Source organism: Trachypithecus francoisi, unplaced genomic scaffold (genome assembly GCF_009764315.1).
Source record: "Trachypithecus francoisi isolate TF-2019V2 unplaced genomic scaffold, Tfra_2.0 Lachesis_group10, whole genome shotgun sequence".
Taxonomy (NCBI): domain Eukaryota; kingdom Metazoa; phylum Chordata; class Mammalia; order Primates; family Cercopithecidae; genus Trachypithecus; species Trachypithecus francoisi.
This window is the reverse complement of record NW_022681455.1, coordinates 87,336,011-87,361,584: the sequence shown is the minus strand read 5'-3', so window position 1 is coordinate 87,361,584 and position 25,574 is coordinate 87,336,011. Positions and strand designations below refer to the sequence as shown.

Sequence of the window (25,574 nt, the reverse complement as noted above, 5' to 3'; positions counted from 1 at the left end):
GCAGCCTCTAACTTCTGGACACTAGTGATCCTCCTGCCTCAGCCTCCCAAGTGGCTGGGAGTATAGGCACGTGCCACCATGCCTGGCTGATTTTTTTTTTTTTTTTTTTTTTTTTTTTTCCCATAGAGACAGGGCCTCTGGAACTCCTGGGCTCGAGCAGTCCTCTTGCTTCAGCCTCCTAAGGTGTTGGGATTTGCAGGCATGAGCCACCGCACCCTGCCCCCCATGTTCTTATTTAAGCTGTTTCTTTCTCCTTCTCCTGGGCTCAAGTAGTATAAGGTCCAACCACAGTATGCCTTCTTTTTTGGGAGTTTTCCTCATTCTATTTCCCTTAACCCCCAGCAGAATGGACCCTCTGCTTCCGTTATGCCTTCTGCATATCTCCTGTTAAACTCTGTTTCACCTTGTATTGTAGATTCAACAATACATTGATTCCTTGTGGATGCTGGTTTGTCCTAATCTCCATCATTTATTTAGCAGAATGCCTGGCACATAAAAGTACTATACACATTCTCTCATTTAATCTTCACAGCCACCAATGAGGTTGACCTGTTTATATGTCATCTGCATTTTACAAATAAGTAAACTGAGCTGAAAAGGCCTCACAGTTGGTAGAAGGCAAAACTTGAACCCTAGCCTAGATTCATGAAACTCCTTAAATCCACACTCTTAACCATTTTGCTGTATTTGTCTCTCCACACCTGTGCATCCTTGGTGTCCACTCTTCAGTGGATACTCTGTAAGTGCCTATTCACTGAATGAATAACTCCAGCAGTAGTTCAGGACAGACTGGCAGTGTGGTTTCCATTGAAAGGGAGAGTGTACCACCCATAAAAATGTTTCTTTAAATCTTCAAACCACATACACAAAACAATTCAGTATGTTGTTGATTGGGTCTCAGAAATGTTCAACATGGAAAAAAGCTTCAGTGTTAAATACGGCTAGCCTTTGTAGCACAGAGCACAGCATAGTACTGCAAGATGATAAGACAGTTTGAATTGATTTCTAGGAGACTGCTGCCCCCTTACTTCTGTCTTGATTATGAATGTTCTCAGAAAGCAGATACAATCTAATTGAACTTTCACTGCCATAGCACATTGCAGAGCCAGCTATACTGCATGTAAACTTTGGAATGGACTACAGTAAATAGAGGAATAGTTAGGATGAGCAAGGTCTGTTGCAAAAACTAACCTTTTTTTTTTTTCAAGCTATTAAGTTGAAAAATGCTTTAAATGCCATGTATTATTAAATGCTTGTATAAATGAGTACAAAACCACTTGTCTTTTCTTGGGTTATCTTAAGGGTTAGGTAGCAAATCAGAGCATAACATTTAATGCTTAAAGATCTTGATAGTGAATTGTACTAATAAATAGTGATTTTAGTTAATCTTTTTTTGTCATCTGATTTTCTTTATTGATTTAGTAAAATGTAGTATAGATTCAATTTCATAACTTTTCTTCTCTGTTATTTCTCTAGTGTTGTTGATAACAGTACTGGTAGTGGAAGGGATTGCTGTGGCCCAAAAAACCCAAGGTAAAGTACTTACATTGGTGACTTACTGCATGTTTAACACAATGGAATGGCTTATTTGAAAGGATTACAACTTTTGGGTACTATTTCCATCATCCCTTTGGGGTGTTCCAGTGACCTAAGGCTTTCTGTCAACCCATCAGCCTCAATTTAACTGGGTTTAGCTGCAGTTAACTAGAGTAAATTATCAGCATAAAGTCTTGCCCTGATAAATTTTAAAAATTGACATCACTAGTAGCTCCTAGTATACTGTGTATTGTGTCCAAAAATTGAATGAGATTTATATTTTATCACTAAGCAAAAATAAAAGTCCCTTTTTCTAATTTAAACAAATGAAACACTTCAATTAATATCTTATTCAAAGTCCTTTGGTCCTGTTGTTTTGTCTCGATTTATGATTGATGATTAGCTAGTGTGATTGTTTTTTTTTTTTTGAGCCAGGTTTTTATGTCTGAATTTAGTACATTTCCAGTGTAACCTTGTGTTTTATTTTCATCTAAGTAATACATACACATGATGAAAATCACAGCATTCCTAAAAAGTTAATTAGCAAAAATGAGTTCCCCATCTTGCCCTACTTAACTTCCTGCTCCATGGAAATAATCACTCTTAGGTGATTCTTTTGGTCCAATTTCCCTTCCTTTCTCTAAATAACATGCTGTATTGCTACTTCTTGGTTATTTCAGTTTTGGAAATTAGATAATGATTTTTCACTGTGGAAGATAAGAATTTAGCGCTTTCACGCACCTACTGTCCACTCCATCCATATATGAGTGTTCTTGTACCTTGCATTTGTACCACCCTTCTCAACACAGTTCTGTCATAATTCCGGTTAACTCAGTATTCAGGATTTGCATTAAGTCACTCATTCAGCTGAATTTTGTCTTTAGGAAGTTTTCTTTTTTTTTTTTTTTTTTCTGTTTTACTTTTTTAAATTCCCTTTCCTCCATTTTCTCTCTTCTGCCTTTTCAGGAATTCTATTATTTTACTTGGTTATGGCCCTCTTGGTTTTTGTTTCTAGCTCTTCTGCTTTCCATCTTTTTGCTCCACATTCTCTGAGACTTCCTCAACTTTACCTCTAAACCATGAGTTAGAACACTTTTTCTGTAAAGGATCAGATCATAAGTATTTAAGGCACTGTAGGCCCTACAGTCTCTGAAGCAACTCTTCGAATTCCTTGACTCTTCTGTCCTGGAACAAAAGCACACAAATGATGGGCATGGGTATATTCCAGTAAAACTTTCTTTAAAGCAGGCTCCAGGTCATGTTTGGAACAGGGTCATAGTTTGCTGGACTCTGCTCTAAACATTCTGCTGATTTTTTCATTTCTTCTGTCTTTGGAAGCTTTTTTTGGTTCTGTTTTCTGAATATAATATTCTGTTTGTACACTTTGTTTTTGTCTTGTGGATTTACTTGCTTTTCTTTCTCAGGATATTAAATGATTATTTTGTGGTGGTGGCGGTTTTTAAATATTTTTCTTGCAAGTCTTTATCTCTTCAGAGTTGCTTTTCTCCAGTTTTTTTTATTAATTAATTATTTATTTATATTAGTGATTTTCCTCCAATGTCTGGTGATCCTTGAGGGCTCATATTTTATGAGGGACACTAGAAACTGATCGTTAACTGTCTGCAGGTGTGGGCAAGAATTAGTTACTGGCTCTTACTGTTGCCAGATCTGACACTGGGGAACTCCTGCGTCTGCATCAAGCCTCTCCTAGGGGCTGTTTCGATTCACAGAGAAGAATCTTTTCTTTTCCTGCTTAAAGGCTCAATATCTAATCAGGAGGCCTTTGTGGGAGTTCAGCAGGAAATGAAGGCTGGGACATATGCTAACATTCACTCCTCTCCCTGTTTTCCTCCTCAGCTGTGCCTGGTGTCCTCTAGTCCAGTAACCCTGTTTTACCTTCTCCAAAGAAATCACCTTTAGTGTTCTGATGTGGTTGTAGAGCTGCTAGATTTGTGGAGGAGGAAAGGGTACTGAAAATCCAACTCATTCTAAACGAACTTTTAACTAGCCTTGTGTTTTTAAAAAGCCCAGTTTCACTCACCACCTCCCCCCCACCCAACTTCCTGGTACAGCCAGTTGTTACTGCTATATCTACCCCTCTGTATTTAAGTGTTTATATCCTTTTAAAAATCCTTTTATTGTTGTTTAAGTGGAGTTGGAGGAAGGAGCAGAGCTAAGTGCATGTGTTTAGTCTTCAATCTTCAACTAAAATCCCTCTGTAACCTTTGAATCTTCTTTCACTGTTGTGTTAAAGTAAGTATGAGGGCCCCATATCAGAGATCAGTTCCTGAGATACCTCGATTTTTAGGTTAGAACTGAATTGTATTGCATCTTACTGACTTAGCAGGTTCCCCCATACGGTTTTGCCCTTTGTTAAGTGCATATAAGCCCTTTATTTCCCTGTTATTTTACATGGCAAACTTGTCCTCTCCCAGCAAGTTTTCCCTCCCTCTTTTTCACTTCTATACTCAATTTATTGTGCGAAATTTGACAGTGGTTCTTACAAAATTTTATATATGTAGCATAGAGTCAGCAGTTGTTTGGAAAGTGGTGGGGGAAAGAGAAAAATGATTCTCTTTTGCTGTAACAAGTGTTTTTAATGCCGTTTTTCCCTAAGATGGACAAAATATTGGAATCAAGCACATTCCTGCAACCCAGTGTGGCATTTGGGTTCGAACCAGCAATGGAGGTCATTTCGCTTCACCAAATTATCCTGACTCATATCCACCAAACAAGGAGTGTATCTACATTTTGGAAGGTATTTGACCAATTTATTTTATTGGATTAATTTTTACTTTATTGTAAAACTAAATATGTTGGTAAAATGACCTATGTAAACCAGTTTGAATGAGATTTAAACATGTATTTGAATTAAACTATGTAATGATAAGTATTTCTACATATCGAATACATTTACAAGATACTAGCAGAAATGTTCGGGAAAGTTTGAATCTCCCAAAGTATAATTCAACTAGGTACATTAGTATATATGAAAAACTTCTTTGATAAGAAACTTAAACTTACTGGCATCCCTTATAAGGCTTAATTCAAATTTATGTCCACATAAGTGAGTTCCTTTCATTTCTTCTGTTTATTTTTCTGTGTATTGTGGTACATTGTATCTTGAACTAAGTAAGTATTAGCTTCTTGACTCTTCAGTTTGAATCACTCAAAAATATTTAATTTAGTAGATAGCATATGCCAAAGGAAAAGATTACTATACTTCTACAGAGTAGCATTATTTTTATTGTAAGATACAACAGTTATCATGACTTGTATAGCAATTCTCACTAAGACCTTTGTCTATGAAGCAGTTAGCAGAACAGTTGTTCTGCTTTTCTCATTTGTGTCAATACATTTATATTTTTTCTTGTTTGTGTTGCCCTGATCTGCTTACTCTTATTTTCTAGCTGCTCCACGTCAAAGAATAGAGTTGACCTTTGATGAACATTATTATATAGAACCATCATTTGAGTGTCGGTTTGATCACTTGGAAGTTCGAGATGGGCCATTTGGTTTCTCTCCTCTTATAGATCGTTACTGTGGTGTGAAAAGCCCTCCATTAATTAGATCAACAGGGAGATTCATGTGGATTAAGTTTAGTTCTGATGAAGAGCTTGAAGGACTGGGATTTCGAGCAAAATACTCATTTATTCCAGGTAAAGAATAAGTTATCTTTTAAGTGGTTGGGCATCTCACTCTAACTCTGATTTTAGAATCTTAAGGTTAGAAAAGAGATTAATTTGGTCAAGTTAATCAAGTCAAGATTTTAAATAAATTAGCAAAGTCAAAGGGAAATTAGTCCATGAACAAATAAGAAGTTAATAGAAATTGGACATAGAAACGTATCACTTGAAATTTGAAGCATATCAGAGATGGTGCCACATTTTCTTAGATATTTTTCTGTCTTATAGCACATGCTCAGGCTAACATTTAAAATATATTTTAAAATAGATACAGTTTTAAAAATAATTCAACAAATTGTCTTGTTTTCAGAATTTCCACAAAAATTGTTTTGTATTATTTTTCTCATTTAGCTGTTATAATTAACCACTCAACTGAATAAATACTCTAGAATATATTGAGCAATAGAAAGAACACTGCTCTGCACTTGGATGTCAAAAATCTGGGTTTGAATTCTTTCTCTGCCTCCTAATAGCTATGAGACTATTAAGCACAGAATTATGCCTGAGATTTGCCATTAGTAAAATGGGAATGCCTGCTGTATTAGTTTACTGATGCTGCCATAACTAATTACCTCAAATTTGGCCACTTAAAACAGCAGAAACTGATTTTCTCGCATTTGGGGAGACCAGAAGTCCAAAATTGAACAGGGCCTCATTCCCTTTAGGAACCTGGGGGAGAATCTGGTCTTTGCTTCTTCCAGCCTCCAGTGGGTGCCCCAGTCTTCCTGGGCTGTGGCCACATCACTTCAGTCTCAGCCTCTTTCTACTCTTTTCAAGATCCTTAACCTAATGGCATCTTTTACCTTGTAATATTTACTCTTTTTAAAAACTGCATATACATATATACATATATATATACGTATATATACGTGTATATATATGCACCCTACTACTCACAGGTTATGGGGATTCCAGTGTGTGTATACTGGGGGGCTACTGTGCCATCAGCCTCCTCCATCTTGTTACCTGCCTCACAGTAGGTGAGAACACTCTGAGAACTGTAAAGCCCTGTCCATTATGGCACGTACATATCCCTAATGCAGAAACACAGAGATGTGCAAGTTATTGTTCCTGTCTTCACCAAGCTTACACACTAACGAGATGAAAAAATAACAGTAAAACAACTGTATGATCTTTTTGCTTTTATTTATTTTTCATGCAAGAAATTTAACTGGAAAAAATTAAAACATTGAAATCAAAAGAAAATATCCATAATTCTTCCTTCCACCCTGTATATGAAATCAGTGTTAACAATTTGGTGTATATCCTTTCCAGTGTTTTTCTATATGTTTTTTTTTTTGTTATACAGGATTGGGATTATGGTACACATGTAACTTTATTATCTGCTTTTTTGCCTGAAAAACATAAACAACCTTTTTTTTCCCTGTCAGTACTCATGTAGGAAATTTTAAGCTTTGCTTCAGTATATATCTGCTCTTTTTAAATTTTTTTTCTATAATCCCCATAGCCAAACAAGTATTTATTTGCTCAATGCCAAAAGGATATTTCCAAAAAGTAAAATTTGTCTAATAGACTTTATTTTTTAGAACAATTTTAGGTTCCCAGCAAAATTACACAGGAAGTAGAGTCACCATAAGCCTCCTGCCTCCCTTTCCATCAGCATCTTGCATGAGAGTGGTGCGTTTGTTACCAATGATGAGCCAACATCCATGCATCATTATCACCCAAAGCCTATAGTTGACATTAGGGTTCATTCGTGGTAGGGTGTGCTCTGTGGGTTTTGACAAATGCATGATGACATATATCCGCCCTTATAGAACCATACAGAACAGTCCCACTGCCCTAACAGTCCCCTGTACTCTGCCTGTTCATCCTTCCCTTTCCCCAAACCATTGGCAATTGCTGTTCTCTTCAGTATCTCCCTAGTTTTGGTATTTCCAGAATGTCATGTAACTGGAATCATACAGTATGGAGCCTTTTCCAGTTAGCAGTATGCATATAAGATTCCTCCATGTCTTTTTGTGGCTTGATAGCTCATTTTTCACACCAAATAATACTTCATTGTCTAGATGTACCATGGTTTGTGTATCCATTCTACTGAAGGACATCTTGGTTGCTTCCACATTTTAGCAATTATGAATAAAGCTGCTATTCATGTGCAGGTTTTTGTGTGGACATGAGTTAATTCATTTGAGTAAATTCTAATACATGCCACAACATGGATGAACCTTGAAACATTATGCTAAATGAGATAAGCCAGAAGCAAAGACACAAATGTGACTCCATTTATATAAGGTATCTAAAGGAGTAACATTCATAGAAACAGAAAGTGGAATGGTTATCAGGGTATGTAGGGGAACGGGGAAGGGGAGTTAATGTTTAATGGGTGTAGACTTTCAGCTTGGGATGATTAATAATTCTGAAAATAAAAAAATGGTGATGGTTGTACAACATTATAAATATGCTTAATGCCACTGAATTGTAAACTTAAAAATGGTGGAGCCAGGCATGTGGTGCACACCTGTCATCCCAGCTACTCGGGAGGCTGAGGCTGGAGGATTGCTTGAGCCCAGAAGTTCAAAGTTATAGTGAGCTATGATCACACCACTGCACTCCAGCCTAGGTGACAGAGCAATACCCTATCTCTTAAAAAAGAGCAACATTATGAATTTTATGTTATGTATAATTTACCACAATTAAAAAGTAATAGCGGCCGGGTGCAGTGGCTTACACCTGTAATCCCAGCACTTTGAGAGGCTGAGGTGGGTGGATCACATGAGGTCAGGAGTTTGAGACCAGCCTGGCCAACATGGCAAAACCCCATCTCTACTAAAAATACAATTAGCTGGGTGTGGTGGTGCATGTCTGTAATCCCACCCACTTGGGAGGCTGAGGCAGGAGAATCGCTTGAACCTGGGAGGTGGAGGTTGCAGAGAGCCAAGATTACACCACTGTACTCCAGCCTGGGCAACAGAGCAAGAATCTGTCTCAAAAAAAGACTAGTAGCTAGTAAGCTGTTTTTTCACAGTGGCAGGGAAAAGAAAGATACACAGGATGCCCTGCCTTGTGAAATAGTCCACAGGAGTTTGAGAACCAATAGTTTATATCAAAATGACTGATTGGATTAAATTGGTTAGGTGTTTTATTTTTATTAACTAAATCAACTGACTAAAGTAGTTGAAACATTAGTGTCATGAAGACATTTACAATAGGTGATGGCTGTACATAAGTTTAGACTACTTGACAGAAAAAGACATCCAAAGAATACACTTATTTGAATAGTGTTTTTAAATATTTAAAAACAAAATCAGCCAACTTCGTATGTAAAGATACTTTGGAGTCAAGTAGCTCTTTTTCCTCTATTCATGTTATAGATCATGAGAGCAACTTTAAATGGCCTATAGTTAAAATATAGACAAAGTATAACAAAATGCTTAGGATTTCTAGAGTTTATCACCTTTCATTTGCATTTTATAGTGCTTCACAGTTTTGATAGACATTATATTTAATTTTATGCTAATGACAGTAATGTCAGGAGGATTATATAATATTTTACAGATGAGGAAACTGAGTCAGAGATTAAGTGATTTTCTTAGTTCATAGAATGGCATATCCAGGACTAGATTGCAATTCACTAGGCAATACTTCCTACTCTTATCATGTCACCTTTATAATGTGGATGAGGTCACATTGAAGAAAAGCCTTATTAAAAAAAAATGTGGATGAGAAGTCCACAATTTTATCACTAAAAGAGAAAGCCAACACATGTCAAAATAAATAGGCAATGCATAATTAGCTAAATATATCTCTGTCTGATGTTATTTCAAGTCATGTTAATAAAATAAGTTTTGTCTAGGAGTTGGTAATTCTGGAAGAAACCTATTAACAATGGTGAGAAATTCGTATTTTTTTAATGAAATTCTCTAAGCTATTGGTGATATTTACTGAGGCAGAGGCTCTTAATGGGTTGTTAGTTCCTGGATGTAATTGGGATAATTATGGACATTTTAATACAATAATGACAATATCCTAGATTTCTGGAATACATGTGAACTAGTTCTGATTAATTTGCCAGACAGTTCCAGTGATTCCCCTCCGTCATGCTGTTTAAGATTTAAATTTCTCTTTGACATTTCTCTGCAAAAGAGCCAAAGCGTCTGTTGTCCTCTTTTAGCAAGGATGAGTTTTGTTTATAAAGTTAAAAAAGAACAGTTGCTGAAATATATTCTACATAAGCTAATAATTTTTTTCCACTTTTTAAAATATGTAATTTGATGACTTCCTAAAGTGTCTGGAATTAAAGACAACAGTTTTAACAGAAATTGAGCCTCTAGTTGTACACAATTAAATTGTGAATTGAAATAGATTTTCCAGGCCAAGTGTGGTGACTCACACCTGTAATCCCAGCACTTTGGGAGGCCAAGGCAGGCGGATCACGAGGTCAGGAGTTTGAGACCAGCCTGACCAACATAGTGAAACCCTGTCTCTACTAAAAATATAAAAAATTAGCTGGGCGTGGTGGTGGGCGCCTGTAATCCCAGCTACTTGGGAGGCTGAGGCAGGAGAATCGCTTGAACCCAGGAGGCAGAGGTTGCAGTAAGCAGAGATTGAGCCATTGCACTCCAGCCTGGACAACAGTGTGAAACTCCATCTCAAAAAAATAAAAATAAACAAATAGATTTTCCAAAAATCTGAGACATTTTAGACTATCCAGCAATTTTTTTTTATTCTGGCAGTTGGGTATATACACAGGTTCTATCTGAACTTTAAAATAATTGTTTAAAGATACCTGTGTTTGTAATTTCTAAAAATTATTTTTATTGTGATAAAATATCCATAATAAAATTTACCCTTTAACCTTTTTTTTTTTTTTAAAGACTCATTTTGTCACCTAGGCTGGAGGGCAATGGTGCTATCTCTGCTTACTGCAGCCTCAATCTCCTGGGCTCAAAAGTTCCTCCCAGGTCAGCTTCCCAAGTTGCTGGGACTACAGGCATGAGCCACCATGCCCAGCTCTGTTTAACCATTTTTAAGTGTGTAATTCAGTGGCATTAAGTACATTCACAGTATTACGCAAGCATCACCACCATCCATGCCAAAGTTTAGAAGACAAATTTTAACATGCTTCAGGAGAAGGGAACTTCATTCCTTTTTAAGGCCGAATAATATTCTATTATATTGTATGGGTGATGTTCTGTTTACCTGTTGAGCTCTGATAGCTAATGTGGGTTTTCAAGTAGCATAAATAAATTATTCACTATGGAATCAAAAATATAAATGTGATAAAATAAATGTCGATCCTGTAAGTGAGCTCATAAATGAGCAATGATGTGTTGTTTTCACCAATGAAAGCTTCTCTTACCTTGCTATGAAATGGAGTGTTAGATGTAATGTAAGACATCAAAGCTTAAAGTAACTATCTCAGTACTGATGACTTTCTTCTTTTTTCTGTTACAGATCCAGATTTTACTTACCTAGGAGGTATTTTAAATCCCATTCCAGGTTTAGTATATTACCACTTGTTCCTCTTGGCATTTTTGATCAGTCTTATGTTCCTTTGAACACCTTTCATGTATTCCTTCTAGATTGTCAGTTCGAGCTCTCGGGAGCTGATGGAATAGTGCGCTCTAGTCAGGTAGAACAAGAGGAGAAAACAAAACCAGGCCAAGCCGTTGATTGCATCTGGACCATTAAAGCCACTCCAAAAGCTAAGGTATTATTATGTATTGAGTCTCTTCAGAGAAGAACATCATGATATGGCATGATTTGCAAAATATGTTATTTTGGTTTGTGAAAATATTTATTGACTACATAAACTGATATTGCAACTTTTTAAAATGTATTTTATTTCGCTTACTTTATTGGCACCTACTAAGATCCCAGCATTATTATAGTTAAATAAACTGGAATTCCTGAAATTATTCAGGAATATTACATGTATATTAAGATTCTCAGTTATAAAAGATTAAGATTCTTAAGACCTGTCAGTTCCCAATTGGTGGGTGTGCATATTGATCAGCATGATTATAGATTCATTAACATCTTTATGAGGAGGAAAATAGGCCACAAGAGGTGAAAGTGTGTTCTCAAAAGTTACAGAGTTGGTCGTAGCAATCTATAAACGAAACGCAAATGTGTCAAGTCTGTTCTTACCCTGCTGTCCTGTGCTACTCATGGGGCGCTTTTATTGGAAAGAACTGCAGGGAAGGATGTTTTTAAATAACTCCGACAGATTGAGTCTGGATACTGACTACTTCTGCGTTTAATTTATACTTCTAGGAATATCAACAGAGTTAAAATTATATTTAATGCGTATTATGTAAAAAGAGGGAAAAGAGGAGAGAGGGTGGGAAAACATACCTCTCAAGAATCATGAAAATCAGATTTAAAGATTGGGTGATATGATAGATAAAGTAACCTGAAAACCCATCTGCTAGAAGACACGTGGAAACATTGGGTAAAATATGGCAAATAATTCTTTTAAAAGCATATGTGTAAGCTCCAGGAAGGAGAAAAAGAGGGTAATGCTTATGGGTGAGAAATGAAGAGACAGAACTATAAATTAATAAATTGAAATTGATGTTACAGATGCCCCTGGCTGATTTTCATAACCTGTTACGGCACAGGGGTAGACATACTGAGAGCTTCCTTTTAATTCCCATACTGAGAAAAGAAGAGTCCTGGGGTTCACATGGCCTTTATGAGACTCACATGAAGCTGGAGCCCTCAAAGGGTGGCAACTCACATGAAAGCATAGATTAGAAAAAATGTTTCACTGCCACATACTGATGACAAACTTGTTTTTCTGGGTTTAGTCTCAGGGTGAGGTTGGGGGTGAGGCTGGGGTCCCCCCTAGCTTTATACTTAGAAACCCTGCCTTTATTAGGGTTTGAGAAATGTATTTACATTCCCTGCTCAACCCAGGAGTCACTAAGTCCAAAAACTAACAAAATGGTCCTGGGTGCATTAAACCTTTGAGTCACCTGGCAAAAATAAATCTAAAAGTCACCAAGAAAGCTGCAGGGTTGGCATGGATGAAACACTGCTGCAGGTCAGCTCACAGCCCCCAGATTCTGAAACCCCTATGCTCACAGCCCACCATGGGGACGAGTTCACCAACATAACAAACAGGAAGGAGTTCCTTAGATCTCCAAGAACTTGAGTGTTTCACGTATCCTCCAAGAAGGAAACAGATGAGAAAGAAAAATGACCACGTCCATTTTTAAAATAACCAAATAGGAGGTCTATAAGTTAAAAGTGTGGCTATTAAAAGATGTATCTGAGGAAATTACCCAGAGCATATAGCTGGAAGAGGTGGCAGTTTATTAGGATTTTCCATAACTGATACTCTGTAGTGTGTAAGTAAGCCTGATGCCCAGGTGTTCACACACACGTGATGTGCGCCTCCCTGCAGCCTTGTTACCATGTCGGCACATTGCCTATCTGATGTGAAAAGGAAAAAAAAGAAAATTTCAAGAACTGATGAAAAGCATGACACAGGGTGACTCCCAAGCAGGAAAAAAAAATTTAAGTGACACTGACATTGTACCCCACAGACAAGGAGAAAAGTTTTTAAACAACAGAGAAAATAGTCTACAAAAGGATGCTATTAAGATTGACACCAGAATTATCAATAGCAAAATAGAAGCCCGAGACAATAGAATAATGTCTTCATAGTGTTAAGAGTGTTCATTGTTATTTAAGAATGAAGGCAGTGGCGGGGATGCAGGGATGGTTAATGAGTACAAAAGTATAATTAGATAGAATTAATATCTGGTATTTGATAGCGCAACAGAGTGACTACAGTCAACAATTTATTGTACAGTTTAAGAGCGTAATTGGGTCATTTGTAACACATGATAAATACTTGAGATGATGGATCCCCCATTTATCCTGATGTAATTATTATGTACTGTATACCTATATCATGATATCTCAGGCACCCCATAAATACATACATCTATTATATACCCATAAAAATAAAAAATAATGAGGGCAAAATTAAGGTGTTTCTCTGCAAAATAATACATGAATTAAATGCTACAATTAAAATCCAAATATATCTTGTTTACAGGATAATTACAGGAAAATTTGAAAATACAGAACTAGGAAAGAACAGACAAATGTCAAAAAAGAGCTGATGTAACTATTAAAACAGAAATCAATAATGTCACTCTCTCACTAGATAAATCTCAGATATTAATGTAGCCTTAAAATGCACAAAACCTAGATTGCTGATTGTCAAGGAAAATTGACAAATCCACAACACAGTCGGTAATTTTTTTTTTACTTCTTAGTAATTCACAGGTCAAGCATACAAAAAGTTAATATGGCCCAAAAGATTTAAATAACACAGTATGTGCTTAATGGACATGCTATCTTGCTCCCAACATCCAGAGAATAGGCATTCTCTACTAGCATTCATAAAACATTTATCAAAATAGATACACGTGCTCAGCTAACAAAGGAAGTCTGAACGTATATGCAGAGCATCCTGTGACAAAAATGCAATTAAACCAGGAATCAGCAACCAAAGATTACTTTAAAACTCCATATGTTTGGAAATATAATAATATACCACTTAGTAATAAAGGCACAGAAGAAATCAGTGTGAAAATTTGAATACATTTAAAATGCATTAATGAAAATACTACATATAAAAAAACTGTGGGGTACAGCTAAAACCGTACTTTGAGAAAAAAGACTGAAATTTAGTTAAGACTCCAGAAATTAAAAGAAAAATCCAAATAAAGGGCAATCATAAAACAGAAATTTTTTTAAAAAATGAAGATACAAAAAGAATAAATCAATGAGGCCTGACATGGGCTCTTTGTAAAAGGTAACAACAGGCAGACTTCTGCCAAGATTGATCTAGGAAAAAAAGACATAAATAGTCCAGGCACAGTGGCTCATGCCTGTAATCCCAGCACTTTGGGAGGCAGTGGCGGATGGATCACGAGGTCAGGAGATTAAGACCATCCCAGCTAACACGGTGAACCCCATCTCTACTAAAAGTACAAAAAATTATCTGGGCATGGTGGCGGGCGCCTGTAGTCCCAGCTACTCGGGAGGCTGAGGCAGGAGAATGGCGTGAACCCAGGAGGCGGAGCTTGCAGTGAGCCGAGTTCATGCCACTGCACTCCAGCCTGGGCAATAGTGCAAGACTCTGTCTCAAAAAAAAAAAAGGAAAAAAAAGACATAAATAATATTAGAAATAGAAAAGTTATAAATCAACTACAGCAAGGCTTTAAAACTATTATGAGACAAACCAACTAGAAAGTAGACCTGCCGAACAAGAGAGGAGAGAAACTGTGTTTCTTTAATTAATAAATGGCAGTGGGGGGAAAAGGAAAAACAAGAACCTATAGATTAAAAGAGATATAAAAGTCAAGTGAACTTACTGATTCAAACAAAATGTAAATGGAGGGAACTGATGACATTAAGAGGTGTGTAGAAGTTTGAACACTGGTATTTAATATTAAGTTATTCATTTGTTTGGTTTGATAATAGGATAAAGATTATTTTTTAAGTGGCTTTAGTGATACAGAAATGTTTACAGATACAATGATTTAATGTCTTGAGATTTGTCTCTAGTATGTAAGAGTTAGAAGTGAGGAAAGACAGATAAAATAAGATTGGCTACGTTATAATTGCTGAAGTTGGAAGCTGGATGATACACAGATATATTTTGTCTATTTTTGCATATTTTGAAATTGTAATAAATGTTTTAGACTATCATAAGATAATATTATAAATAATGATTTGTCAGTAGATTTGTAAAGGGTATAAATGGTGATGTTTGGAGAGTATAGAGGGAATCCCTGTTTTTTTCTTTCTTAATCAGAACTTACAACAGGTTAGGAGACTAAAATTCTAAGGAAAACTTGTCTTTCTGGCCGGAGGAACTAGGTACAAGAGACCATGTTGTCATCTGGAGAATATGAAGGAAGTCTTGGAGGGGAGAGAGCTAGAGCAGGGAAACACTAATGCAGACTTTCCTTCTGAGGTGCCTGCATGTGGAACAGATCCAGGGAAACATGGCAGCAGTGTTAGGAACCACGTTACAGTATAAACCACCTCTAAGTCCCTGAGTGGGTCACACGCTGGGCAAGCCTACCCAGCACAGCAAAGTCTTTGAACATTGGGACCACCATCCAAACAAAAAGAGACAGAATTTGTGGTCTGAATGCAACCTAGTTGTCTGCAGAACCAAAAGAAATAACAAAAAACTACATCCTCCAGGGATTTTTAACAGGATCCAAGTCACACAGCATAATATTTTAAATGTCCAAGATACAATGAAAAATTACAGAGAACTAGGAAAATCTGGTTAATTTTTAATGAAAGGCAATCAATAGATCCCAACCCTAACCCAAATATTAAGAACTATCCAAAGATCTTTTTTTAATTTAAAAAAATGTTTTTAATAGAAATGGGGTCTCACAATGTTGCCTAGGCTGGTCTCAAACTCCTGAGCTCAAGTGATCCTCCTGCCTCGGCCTTCCAAAGTGCTAGGATTATAGATGTTAGCCACCATGCCCAGCCAGAATTATCAAAAATTCTAAAGCAATGATAGAACCATGCTTCATGAGATGGCAGTAAACACTCTCAGAGTAGGAAAATAGGACTCAGCAGAGAAATAAAATAATTTTTAAGTGAAAAATTTAGAAGTAAAAGAAAAATCTGAATTTTTAACAAATAATCACTGTATGGGCTCAATAGAAAAATGGAGAAAATAGAAAGTCACTGAACTTGAAGATGAGTCAGTAGAAATTATCCAATCTGAAGTACAGAGGAAAAAAGATTGAAAACTGTCCATGGGACAGTTTCAAAGGGCCTAACATTTGTGTTGTTTAAGTCCTAGCGAGAGAAGAGATTGTCACAGAATAAATATTTGAAGAAAAAATTGCTAAAAAGCCCCAAACTTGATGAAGGACATATATCTAGAGATTTAAGGAACTCAGTGAACACCAAATAGGATAAACAAAAAAAGCAATACCTGCACACATCAAAATCAAATTACTGGAAATCAAAGATTGAGATCTTGAGGTCTACCAGAGAAAAATGATGCATCTTGTATAAGGGAGCAGTGATTTGAATGACTATTTTTTCTCTTTAGAAATGATGGAAGCCAAAGGTAGTGTATCAGAATCTTCACATGCTGGGATGGGCAGTAAGGGGAACTGTGAAGTCCAAATTTTATACCCTGCAAAACTTCTTTCAAGAATGATAAAACGAAGAGGATTTATCACCTATGCACTTGCTATAAAGGAAGTTATTTAGATAAAATACATGATACTAGAAAAAAATCTTGAAACTTCATGACTAAAGGGAAACGAATGGTAAATATCTGGGTAAATTTCAACTATTTTACCAGTATCAGGAATGAAAGAGAGGATATCACTACAGACCCCACCAACCTTAAAAGGAGTAAGAAAATACCGGGAACAGCTCTATGCCAGAAAATCAGATGACTTTGATGAGATGGATAAATCTCTTGAGCTACACAACTGCCCAAACATATCCCAGTAGAAATACACAACCCAAATCATCCTATGCTTATTCAAAAATGAATTAATAAACATCTTCTAACAAAGAAAACTCTAGGCCTAGATGGGTTCACTGGCAAATTGTACCAAACATTCAAGGAAGATATAATGCCAATTCTTTTTTTTTTTTTTTTTTTTTTTTGTTGAGACGGAGTCTCGCTCTGTCGCCCAGGCTGGAGTGCAGTGGCCGGATCTCAGCTCACTGCAAGCTCCGCCTCCCGGGTTTACGCCATTCTCCTGCCTCAGCCTCCCGAGAAGCTGGGACTACAGGCGCCCGCCACCTCGCCCGGCTAGTTTTTTGTATTTTTAGTAGAGACGGGGTTTCACTGTGTTCGCCAGGATGGTCTCGATCTCCTGACCTCGTGATCCGCCCGTCTCGGCCTCCCAAAGTGCTGGGATTACAGGCTTGGATATAATGCTAATTCTTTAGTATCGTCCAGGAAATGAAAGAGCAGAGAACATTTCTAAACTTACTTTGTAAGACAAGCATTACCCTGATACCAACAGACAAAGAGATATTATCAGGAAACTATTGATCAGTATTCATCAAGAAAATAGATGCAAAAATTTCAATAAAATATTAGCAAATCTAATTCAGCAATATAAAAAAATACATAATAGTAAAGTGTGGTTTATCTCAGGAATGCAAGTCTGGTTCAACATTTGAAAAATCAATGTATGGCCAGGCGCGGTGGCTCAAGCCTATAATCCCAGGACTTTGGGAGGCCGAGACGGGCGGATCACGAGGTCAGGAGATCAAGACCATCCTGGCTAACCCAGTGAAACCCCGTCTCTACTAAAAAATACAAAAAACTAGCTGGGCGAGGTGGCGGGCGCCTGTAGTCCCAGCTACTCGGGAGGCTGAGGCAGGAGAATGGCGTAAACCTGGGAGGCGGAGCTTGCAGTGAGCTGAGATCCAGCCACTGCACTCCAGCCTGGGTGACAGAGCGAGACTCCGTCTCAAAAAAAAAAAAAAGAAAAATCAATGTAATTCACTATAAAGACTAAAGAAAACTGATTGTCTCCATTCATTAAAACTCAACACCCATTCATGATAAAAAGCCTCAGAAACAGGAACAGAAGGGACTTCCATAACCTGATGAAAGGTATCTACAAAAACCTACCAGCTAAAGCAGACACAATGGCAAGCACCCATAGTTCCAGTTATTAAGGAGGCTGATACAAGAGATTGGGAATCGCTTGAGCTCAGGAGTTCAAGGCCAGCCTGGACATCATAGTAAGACCCTGTCTCTTAGGGAAAAAAAAAAAAAGAAGCAGAAAACCCTACAGCTGACACCATACTTAATGGTGAAAACCTGAATTCTTTCCCCTTCAAAATCAGTAGCAAGCTAAGTCCTATTCAATGTTATACTAGAAGTTGTAGCCAGTACAAAAAGGCATACAGACTGAAAAAGAAGAAATCAATCTTTTTGAAGATATCATTGTCTATATAAAAATTTCCATAGCATCTAAAAAGCTCCTGGAACAAATATATCAGATTTGCAAGATTGCAAGATGGAAGACCAGTATACAAAAATCAATTGCAGGTCAGGCACTGTGACTCCGCCTGTAATCCCAGCACTTTGGGAGGCCAAGGCAGGCGGATCACTTGGTTCAAGACCAGCCCGGGCAACCTGACGAAACCCGGCCTCTGTAAAAAAAAAAACAAAATATATATAAATAAAAATATATAAATTAGCCGGGCATGGTGGCTGCACCTGTAGTCCCAGCTACCCAGGAGGCTGAGGTGAGAGGATCACTTCAGCCAAGGAGGTGGAGGCTGCAGTGAGCCAAGAGCACACCACTGCACTCCAGCCTGGACAACAAACTGAGACTCTGTCTCAAGAAAAAAAAAATCAATTGAATTTGTATATACTAGCAATGAAAATTGGAGTTCAAAATTAAGAAAACAGTACCATTTAAAATATTACTCCACCAAAAAAAAATGTGTAATATCTGTAAACTGAAAACTTAGAAGACCATAATGAAAATATTCAGAGATGACCTAAATAAATAGATATACTGTGTCAATGTATTAATAGGCCCAGTAGTGCTAAAATGTCAGTTCTTATGAAAATGATCTACACAGATGAATACAATTTCAATCAAAATCACAGCTATATTTTTTGTAAAGATTGACAAACTGATTCTAGAACATAATGGAAAAGCAAGGGATTACAAAAGCCAAAATTATTCTGAAAAACAACAAACATGAAAGACTCATTACCTGATTTCAAGACTTACTGTGAAGCTTCAATAACCAAGAATGTAGTACTGACAAAGGACACACAGATCAATGGAACAGGATAGTCCAGAGATTAGATTGATGCAAATATGGTTCATTGATTTTTTGACATTGAAAGGAAATTGAGTAGAGAAAGGATAGTCTTTAACAGATGGTGCTGGAACAATTGGACCTCCATATTCAAAGAAAAAAAAAATGAACTCTCACCTACACCCAACACTGTATTTAAAAATTAACTCAAAATAAATCATGGACATAGATGTAAAATTATAAAACATTTAGAGGAGAATATATGAAAAGAATCTTACTGGGTTAGACAAAGAGTTCTTAGATGCAACACTGAAAGAGTATCCATAAAAGAAAAATTTAGGCTGGGTGTGGTGGCTCACACCTGTAGTCTTAGAACTTTGGGAGGTTGAGGCGGGCGGATCTCAAGCTCAGGAGATTGAGACCATCCTGGCTAACATGGTAAAACCCTGTCTCTACTAAAAATTAAAAAAATTAGCTGGGCGTGGTGGCGGACACCTGTAGTTCCAGCTCCTCGGGAGGCTGAGGCAGTAGAGTGGTGTGAACCCGGGAGGTGGAGCTTGCAGTAAGCCAAGATCGCGCCACTGCACTCCAGCCTGGGCAACAGAGCAAGACTCCATCTCAGAAAAGAAAAAAAAAGAAAAATTATAAGTTGGACTAATGAAAAAGCTTTTCTATGTGAAAGACACTGTTGAGTGGGGGGAAAAAAAAGCCACTGACTGGGAGAAAAAAAAAATCACCTATGAAAAGATTTCTTTCATCCAGAACTCAAAACTCAACAATAAGAACAAAACCTAATTATAAAACAGATTTTAACAGATACTTCACCACAGAAGATTTAATCATTACAAAAATGCAAATTCAAACCACAATGAGATGGCACTATTCTCTGTTAGAATAACTGTAATTTAGAAAAATCACTCAGTGCTGGGAACTCTGTAGAGCAGCTGAAACTCTGATACATTCCTGGTAGGAGTGCAAAATGATAGAGCCACTCTGGGAAACAGGTTGGTGGTTTCCTATAAAGTTACTATGTGACTCAGCAGTCTCTTCTGGATGGGTACCCGGGAGAAATGAAAGCTTATGTTCATGGAAAAAACCTGTATGTAAATATTCATAACAACTTTATCTGTAATAACCAAAAACTAGAAATGTTTCAAGTGTTCTTTAGCTTTTGAAAGAATAGGTCAGGTGCGGTGGTTCACGCCTATAGTTCCAGCACTTTGGGAGGCGGAGGTGGGGGGATCACTTGAGGTCAGGAGTTCAAGACCATCCTGGCTAACATGGTAAAACCCCATCTCTACTAAAAATACAAAAAATTAGCTGGGCCTGGTGGCAGGTGCCTGTAATCCCAACTGCTTGGGAGGCTGAGGCAGGAGAATTGCTTGAACCCTGGAGGCGGAAGTTGCAGTGAGCCCAGATCACACTACCGCACTCCAGCCTGTATGATGAGCGAAAATTCCATCTCAAAAAATAAATAAACTGTGGTACATCCATATATTAAAATCTAGTCAACAATAAAAAGGGACAAACTATAGCTACGTGCATTAACCCCAGATGCATCATGCTAAGTGAAATGATCTAGACTCAAAGGATACATGCTGTGTGATTTCATTTATACGAAATTCTGGAAAAAGTGAACTACAGGACAAAGAACAGATCATTGCTTACCGGGGATGAAGACTGGAGCTAGGTTTTGACTGCACAGTAACAGCACAGGAGAATTTGAGTGAGTTGTGGAACTGTTCTTGAAGTGTCAGCAAGGACTGAGTAGTGGATTGAGTAAAGCAAGCAGACTCAAAAGAATTTGCTTTAGAAGTATAAATTGTCTCGTTAGAATTCAACTGTAAAGAGAAAAAATATATATAAATTGGTACAACCACTTTGGAGAGCTATTTTGCATGTGCTCTGGTAAAGCTGAAAATGGTCACATGCTACCACACAAGTATACTTCTAGATTTATACCCAAATGAAATTGCCATACCTGTGCATAATGAGAAGACAACAATGTTTACAGCAATATTAGCTAATAAAAGTAGAAGCAAGCTAAATGCCCAATAGGAGAATGGATGCACAGCGATTTATTTCTATTATTGGTATGAGGTTTTAAAATATATGGAACAATACAACATATTTTTATAGATATGTAAGTATGAAAATATTAAATGTGCATTAAATAAGTGAAATTAAACAATATTTATTAGATCTCCTTACTCTAAATTGAAATATTCCATGAAAAGATAATTCCATATTCACAAATTTTTTAGGAGTATTACCTGGAATATTGACTATAGAAGAATGTTGTATTGCTTTTAATAAAAGTAAATCAGTTATTTAAAGTTTAAAAAATTATACAGTTGACATGGGAATTGGATCAAATTTTAAATGTTTAAGTGTGTAAATAGGCCAGGCACAGTGGCTCGTGCTTATAAACCCAGCACTTTGGGAGGCTGAGACAGGTGGATCACTTGAGGTCAAGAGTTCGAAACCAGCCTAGGCAACATAGCAAAACCCCGTCTCTACTAAAAATACAAAAAATTAGCCAGGCGTGGTGGTGCACACCTATAGTCCCAACTACTCAGGAGTCTGAAGCACAAGAATCTCTTGAATCTGGGGGGTGGAGGCTGCACTGAGAGCCGCGATCATGCCACTGAACTCCAGCCTGGGAGACAGAGTGAGACTCTGGCTAAAAAAAAGGAAACAAAAAAAAGTGTAAATAGATGGTTTTATTTAAGAAATCTAAATTAAATGTTAAAGGTCACCATAACCCTTGTATACTAAATATGAGAAACTAGTTAATGGGTGATGTTTAAGAAAAATATCCATTTATAAATATAAAAAGGAAGCCAGTCATGATGGCCCATGCCTGCAGTGCCAGCACTTTGGGAGACCAAAGCAGGAGGATCGAGCCCGGGAGTTCAAGACCAGCCTAGACAATATGGCAAGACCCTGTCTCTATTTTTTAAATTAAAAATATATTTAAAAACAAATATACAAAAGAAGGCATCAGTGTTTTAAGAGTATACAATTAGTGTTTTAGTCCACTTTTATCAGTGGCCTTTTCATGATAGTAACTTTCTGGGGATTTCATTTCTGTTGGGGTCTTCAGGGGCTCCAATAAATAGCATCCCTTTTCTCTGCTGGAGTGCTGAACTAATTGAGAAATAAAAATGTCAGCATGTAGGGAGTCGGAAAAGCCTCTTTACTATAGTGAAAGCTAGGATAGAGAGAGCAACGCAGAGATGATCTAATTAGTGTTGCCAACTCCTTACCCACCAGTTCTACCTCTCACCGAAGTCTAGAACAGCCCATTCCACTCCAGGGAAAGTTCACATCTGCAGAGCAGACCAGCCTACCCAGTCCCACTTCCTGTGGGGGGCGGGAGAAAGAAACCAAACTCCCACCATCCAGGTAACTTGCCCTGCTTCTCTGGGTAGGATACAGGGATAGGGTAAGAGGTCACTTACTTGATAAAAGATGTAAGCAAAAGATCCTTTCTCATGCAATCTGGAGTAAAAGAAAGTAGTTTATGCCCTTCTCCCAACATTTCAATTTGTCAGATTCACGTTATGAATATTTCCCAAAAATTTGTTGAATTAAACGATTCAATATTTAGCTGTATTTACAGTAGAAAAGTGCTATGATTTGTTATCATTTATCTTTAACTTCATGTTTTTTAAAAAATATGTCTTTGAAGAGCATTTACTATAGCCTTGTATAATACCGTATTTATTTGGATTAAAAGAAAAGCAGAGAGTAAATATAAATACTTCAGACAGCTTGATTATTTTACTGATACTTCTACCAAGTCATAGTTTTACAAGCCCAGTCACTTTCTTATTGCCTGCCATGAGCAAGAATTATGCTGGATGAAACTGAGCCAGTGACCTTCCATTGGAAGACATCACAGTCTAGTGGAAAAGGGAAGTTATTACAGCATTAGTGCTCCCTACCACAGAGTGTGAGCAGAGGGTTTGGGTTATATAAGTTATGGAAAACTAATGAGAACTGATGATGTATTTAAGAAAACATATTGCTTCTATGTTAAAATACATGCATGAAGACTTTGTAAAGTTTTGAACTGGAAATCCCATTTCATTACCGATTTTCCACCACTCTTACAGAAGTGGTGAACCAGTCATTTCAAATAAACCAAAATCATTTAGTCAAAATTTAATTCTTTAAGCTATATTTTGTAAGTTGTTCTCTCTTAGTGTTATGCCATCAAGGTATTTGGTGGAGTAGGGGGGAATATATGACATAACATTTTTGTTTTATTAATCCCTTTGAATTAAAGGGTAGGGGTGGCATACTGCTCCCTCAGAGTAATAGCTAGGAAGTGAATACTCATTAGATGTCTTGAATGGCAATTCAAAGATAATCTTTATTTACTCACTCAAATTTTATTTTAATCGTAGAGTCACATATGAGCAACTAGAGCCCAAACAGGGAACACTGTGTGAGTATGTAAAGCACCTCATGGAATGGGAAGGACGCACATTTAGAGTCAGACCAACCTGGGTTTAATCCTTGCCACCGAATGACAGATTGATGTCTGCCCACAAAAAAGCGTGATACTTACTTCATTAGGCTCTTCTGGAGATTAATGTTTAAAATCCAAGTTTACAATGTAAGAGAAATTGTCAAACAACAATGGATCGAGAGTGTTTAGGAAATAACTTAGTACCATTTAGCTGTAAAATTTGAATGGGGGGATGCTAACAGAGCTTCCTTTGATAGTACAGTTGATGTCTGCCTGTCTGAAAATGCAGATGTTGTTAAGAGGTGAAATGATAAAGCAACCATGTAGAACAGTAGGATATTGTGTAAATAAATAATAGGACATCCAGGAATAGGTATGGCTAAGAGTATAGATAAAAACATTTTTATATGATACAGCTAAAGTAGGATGTGTATATCTTACAGGTTTTTTAAATGTGCAGAAAAACTGAAAAGAAACTCACCAATCACATGCGTTGTTGGAATAATAGAATTATGAGTGATTATTTTATTTCTCCCCTGTCCAGTACCATGAGATTGCTTTTATAATGAGAAAAATGTGAGATAGTTATGCCTTGTGAACAAAAAGTTTCTTCTCTTTATAGACAAAACACAAAGTAAGTTCCTTAGTGCTTGGTTCCATTATTAAGACAACCAAAGAAACAGATCATTAATCTTAGTTCCTCTAACTATTTAGGCATCAGTCATTTATCTATTATGGTTTTCTGTCAGCTGTTATTATTTGGTGTACCATGTTGTCTGTGGAAAATAGAAATAGAAAAATTCAAATTAATGTATCTTTTTAAAAGCAGTGTTTTTGTGTTAATACTACAGATTTATTTGAGGTTCCTAGATTATCAAATGGAGCACTCAAATGAATGCAAGAGAAACTTCGTTGCAGTCTATGATGGAAGCAGTTCTATTGAAAACCTGAAGGCCAAGTTTTGCAGCACTGTGGCCAATGATGTAATGCTTAAAACAGGAATTGGAGTGATTCGAATGTGGGCAGATGAAGGTAGTCGGCTTAGCAGGTTTCGAATGCTCTTTACTTCCTTTGTGGAGCGTAAGTAAATAATTCCTATAGTATTGAGATCTTTTACATATTTTTCAGTCATTCACAATGCACTCAGCATTTACTTTTTAAAAATATTTATTTTAGGATGTATTTTTTTTTTGTTTTACTACCGCTCTTTTTAATGCAAGAATATTAAATTTAAAATGTTTTAAATTTTATTTAATTTTTGGAGGTGGGGTCTTGATTTGTTGCCCAGGCTGGCCTTAAACTCCTGGGCTCAAGTGATCCTCTGCTTCACCCTCCCAAGTAGCTGGGACTACAGGCACATGGCACTATACCAGACAGCATTTACTTTTGACAAAAATATGCAAGTCACAAGGTAGAAGCAACTGTATCTTGGTCCCTGTTCTCTTGGAATGGACTGTCATGGGTGAAAAAACCATGTTAACATATCAATTGGAACACTCATTATAAAGGTATAAACAAGTGGTAGAGATTACAGACAGGGAAGACTTATACTTTCTCTCAAGATTTTCTAACTTATTAGTAGTATTAATTTAGCTTGGTGAATAGTTATGAATCCACGAAACTATGGTCATCAAAGATTTAGATATGCCATAGATCTTTTTCTTTTTAAATAACTTTAAACTTACAGAACATTGTAAAAATGATAGAGTTCCCTATGTGCCATTCACTCAGATTCCCCTAATGCCAGCATCTCTCAAAGCCGGAATAAAACTGAAAATTAACACAGATAACACTATTATTAACTAAGCTATAGACCTGATTCCAGTATCTCTAGTTTTGCCATGAAGGTCCTTTTATGATCCAGTTTCCCACATTGCTTTTAGTTGTCAAGTATCCTTAGCCTTCTCCATCTGTGACAGTTACTCTGTCTGTGTCTTTCCTTGGCACATTGTCAAGAGTACTAGCCAGTGTAGTAGAATGTCCATCAGTTTGAGTTTGTCTAATGTTTCCTAGGGATTCCACCGAGGCTGTGTATTTCTGTCAGGAATACCACAGAAACTGTGGTGCTCTTCTAACTACATCATGTC

At 37.0% G+C, this 25,574-nt stretch overlaps 1 protein-coding gene and 1 non-coding gene across 8 annotated transcripts in view; both read left to right on the top strand.

Moving 5' to 3' along the window:
• Window positions 1-25,574, top strand: part of NETO2 (neuropilin and tolloid like 2) — a 68,423-nt gene that overhangs the window by 10,323 nt on the left and 32,526 nt on the right. For 3 of the 7 annotated variants that reach the window (XM_033218316.1, XM_033218319.1, XM_033218314.1), the window contains exons 2-7: window positions 1,477-1,533; window positions 4,154-4,294; window positions 4,947-5,195; window positions 10,641-10,685; window positions 10,769-10,896; window positions 24,339-24,567. In XM_033218316.1, coding sequence (XP_033074207.1) covers window positions 1,477-1,533; window positions 4,154-4,294; window positions 4,947-5,195; window positions 10,641-10,685; window positions 10,769-10,896; window positions 24,339-24,567 — 849 coding nt within the window. The remainder of the gene's footprint in view (window positions 1-1,476; window positions 1,534-4,153; window positions 4,295-4,946; window positions 5,196-10,640; window positions 10,686-10,768; window positions 10,897-24,338; window positions 24,568-25,574) is intronic. The other 4 variants (XM_033218317.1, XM_033218320.1, XM_033218315.1 and 1 more) reach the window with 2 other exon arrangements.
• LOC117088933 lies at window positions 12,528-12,632 on the top strand. The gene has a single exon (XR_004439436.1). It is a non-coding gene; the product is annotated as a small nucleolar RNA U13 (small nucleolar RNA).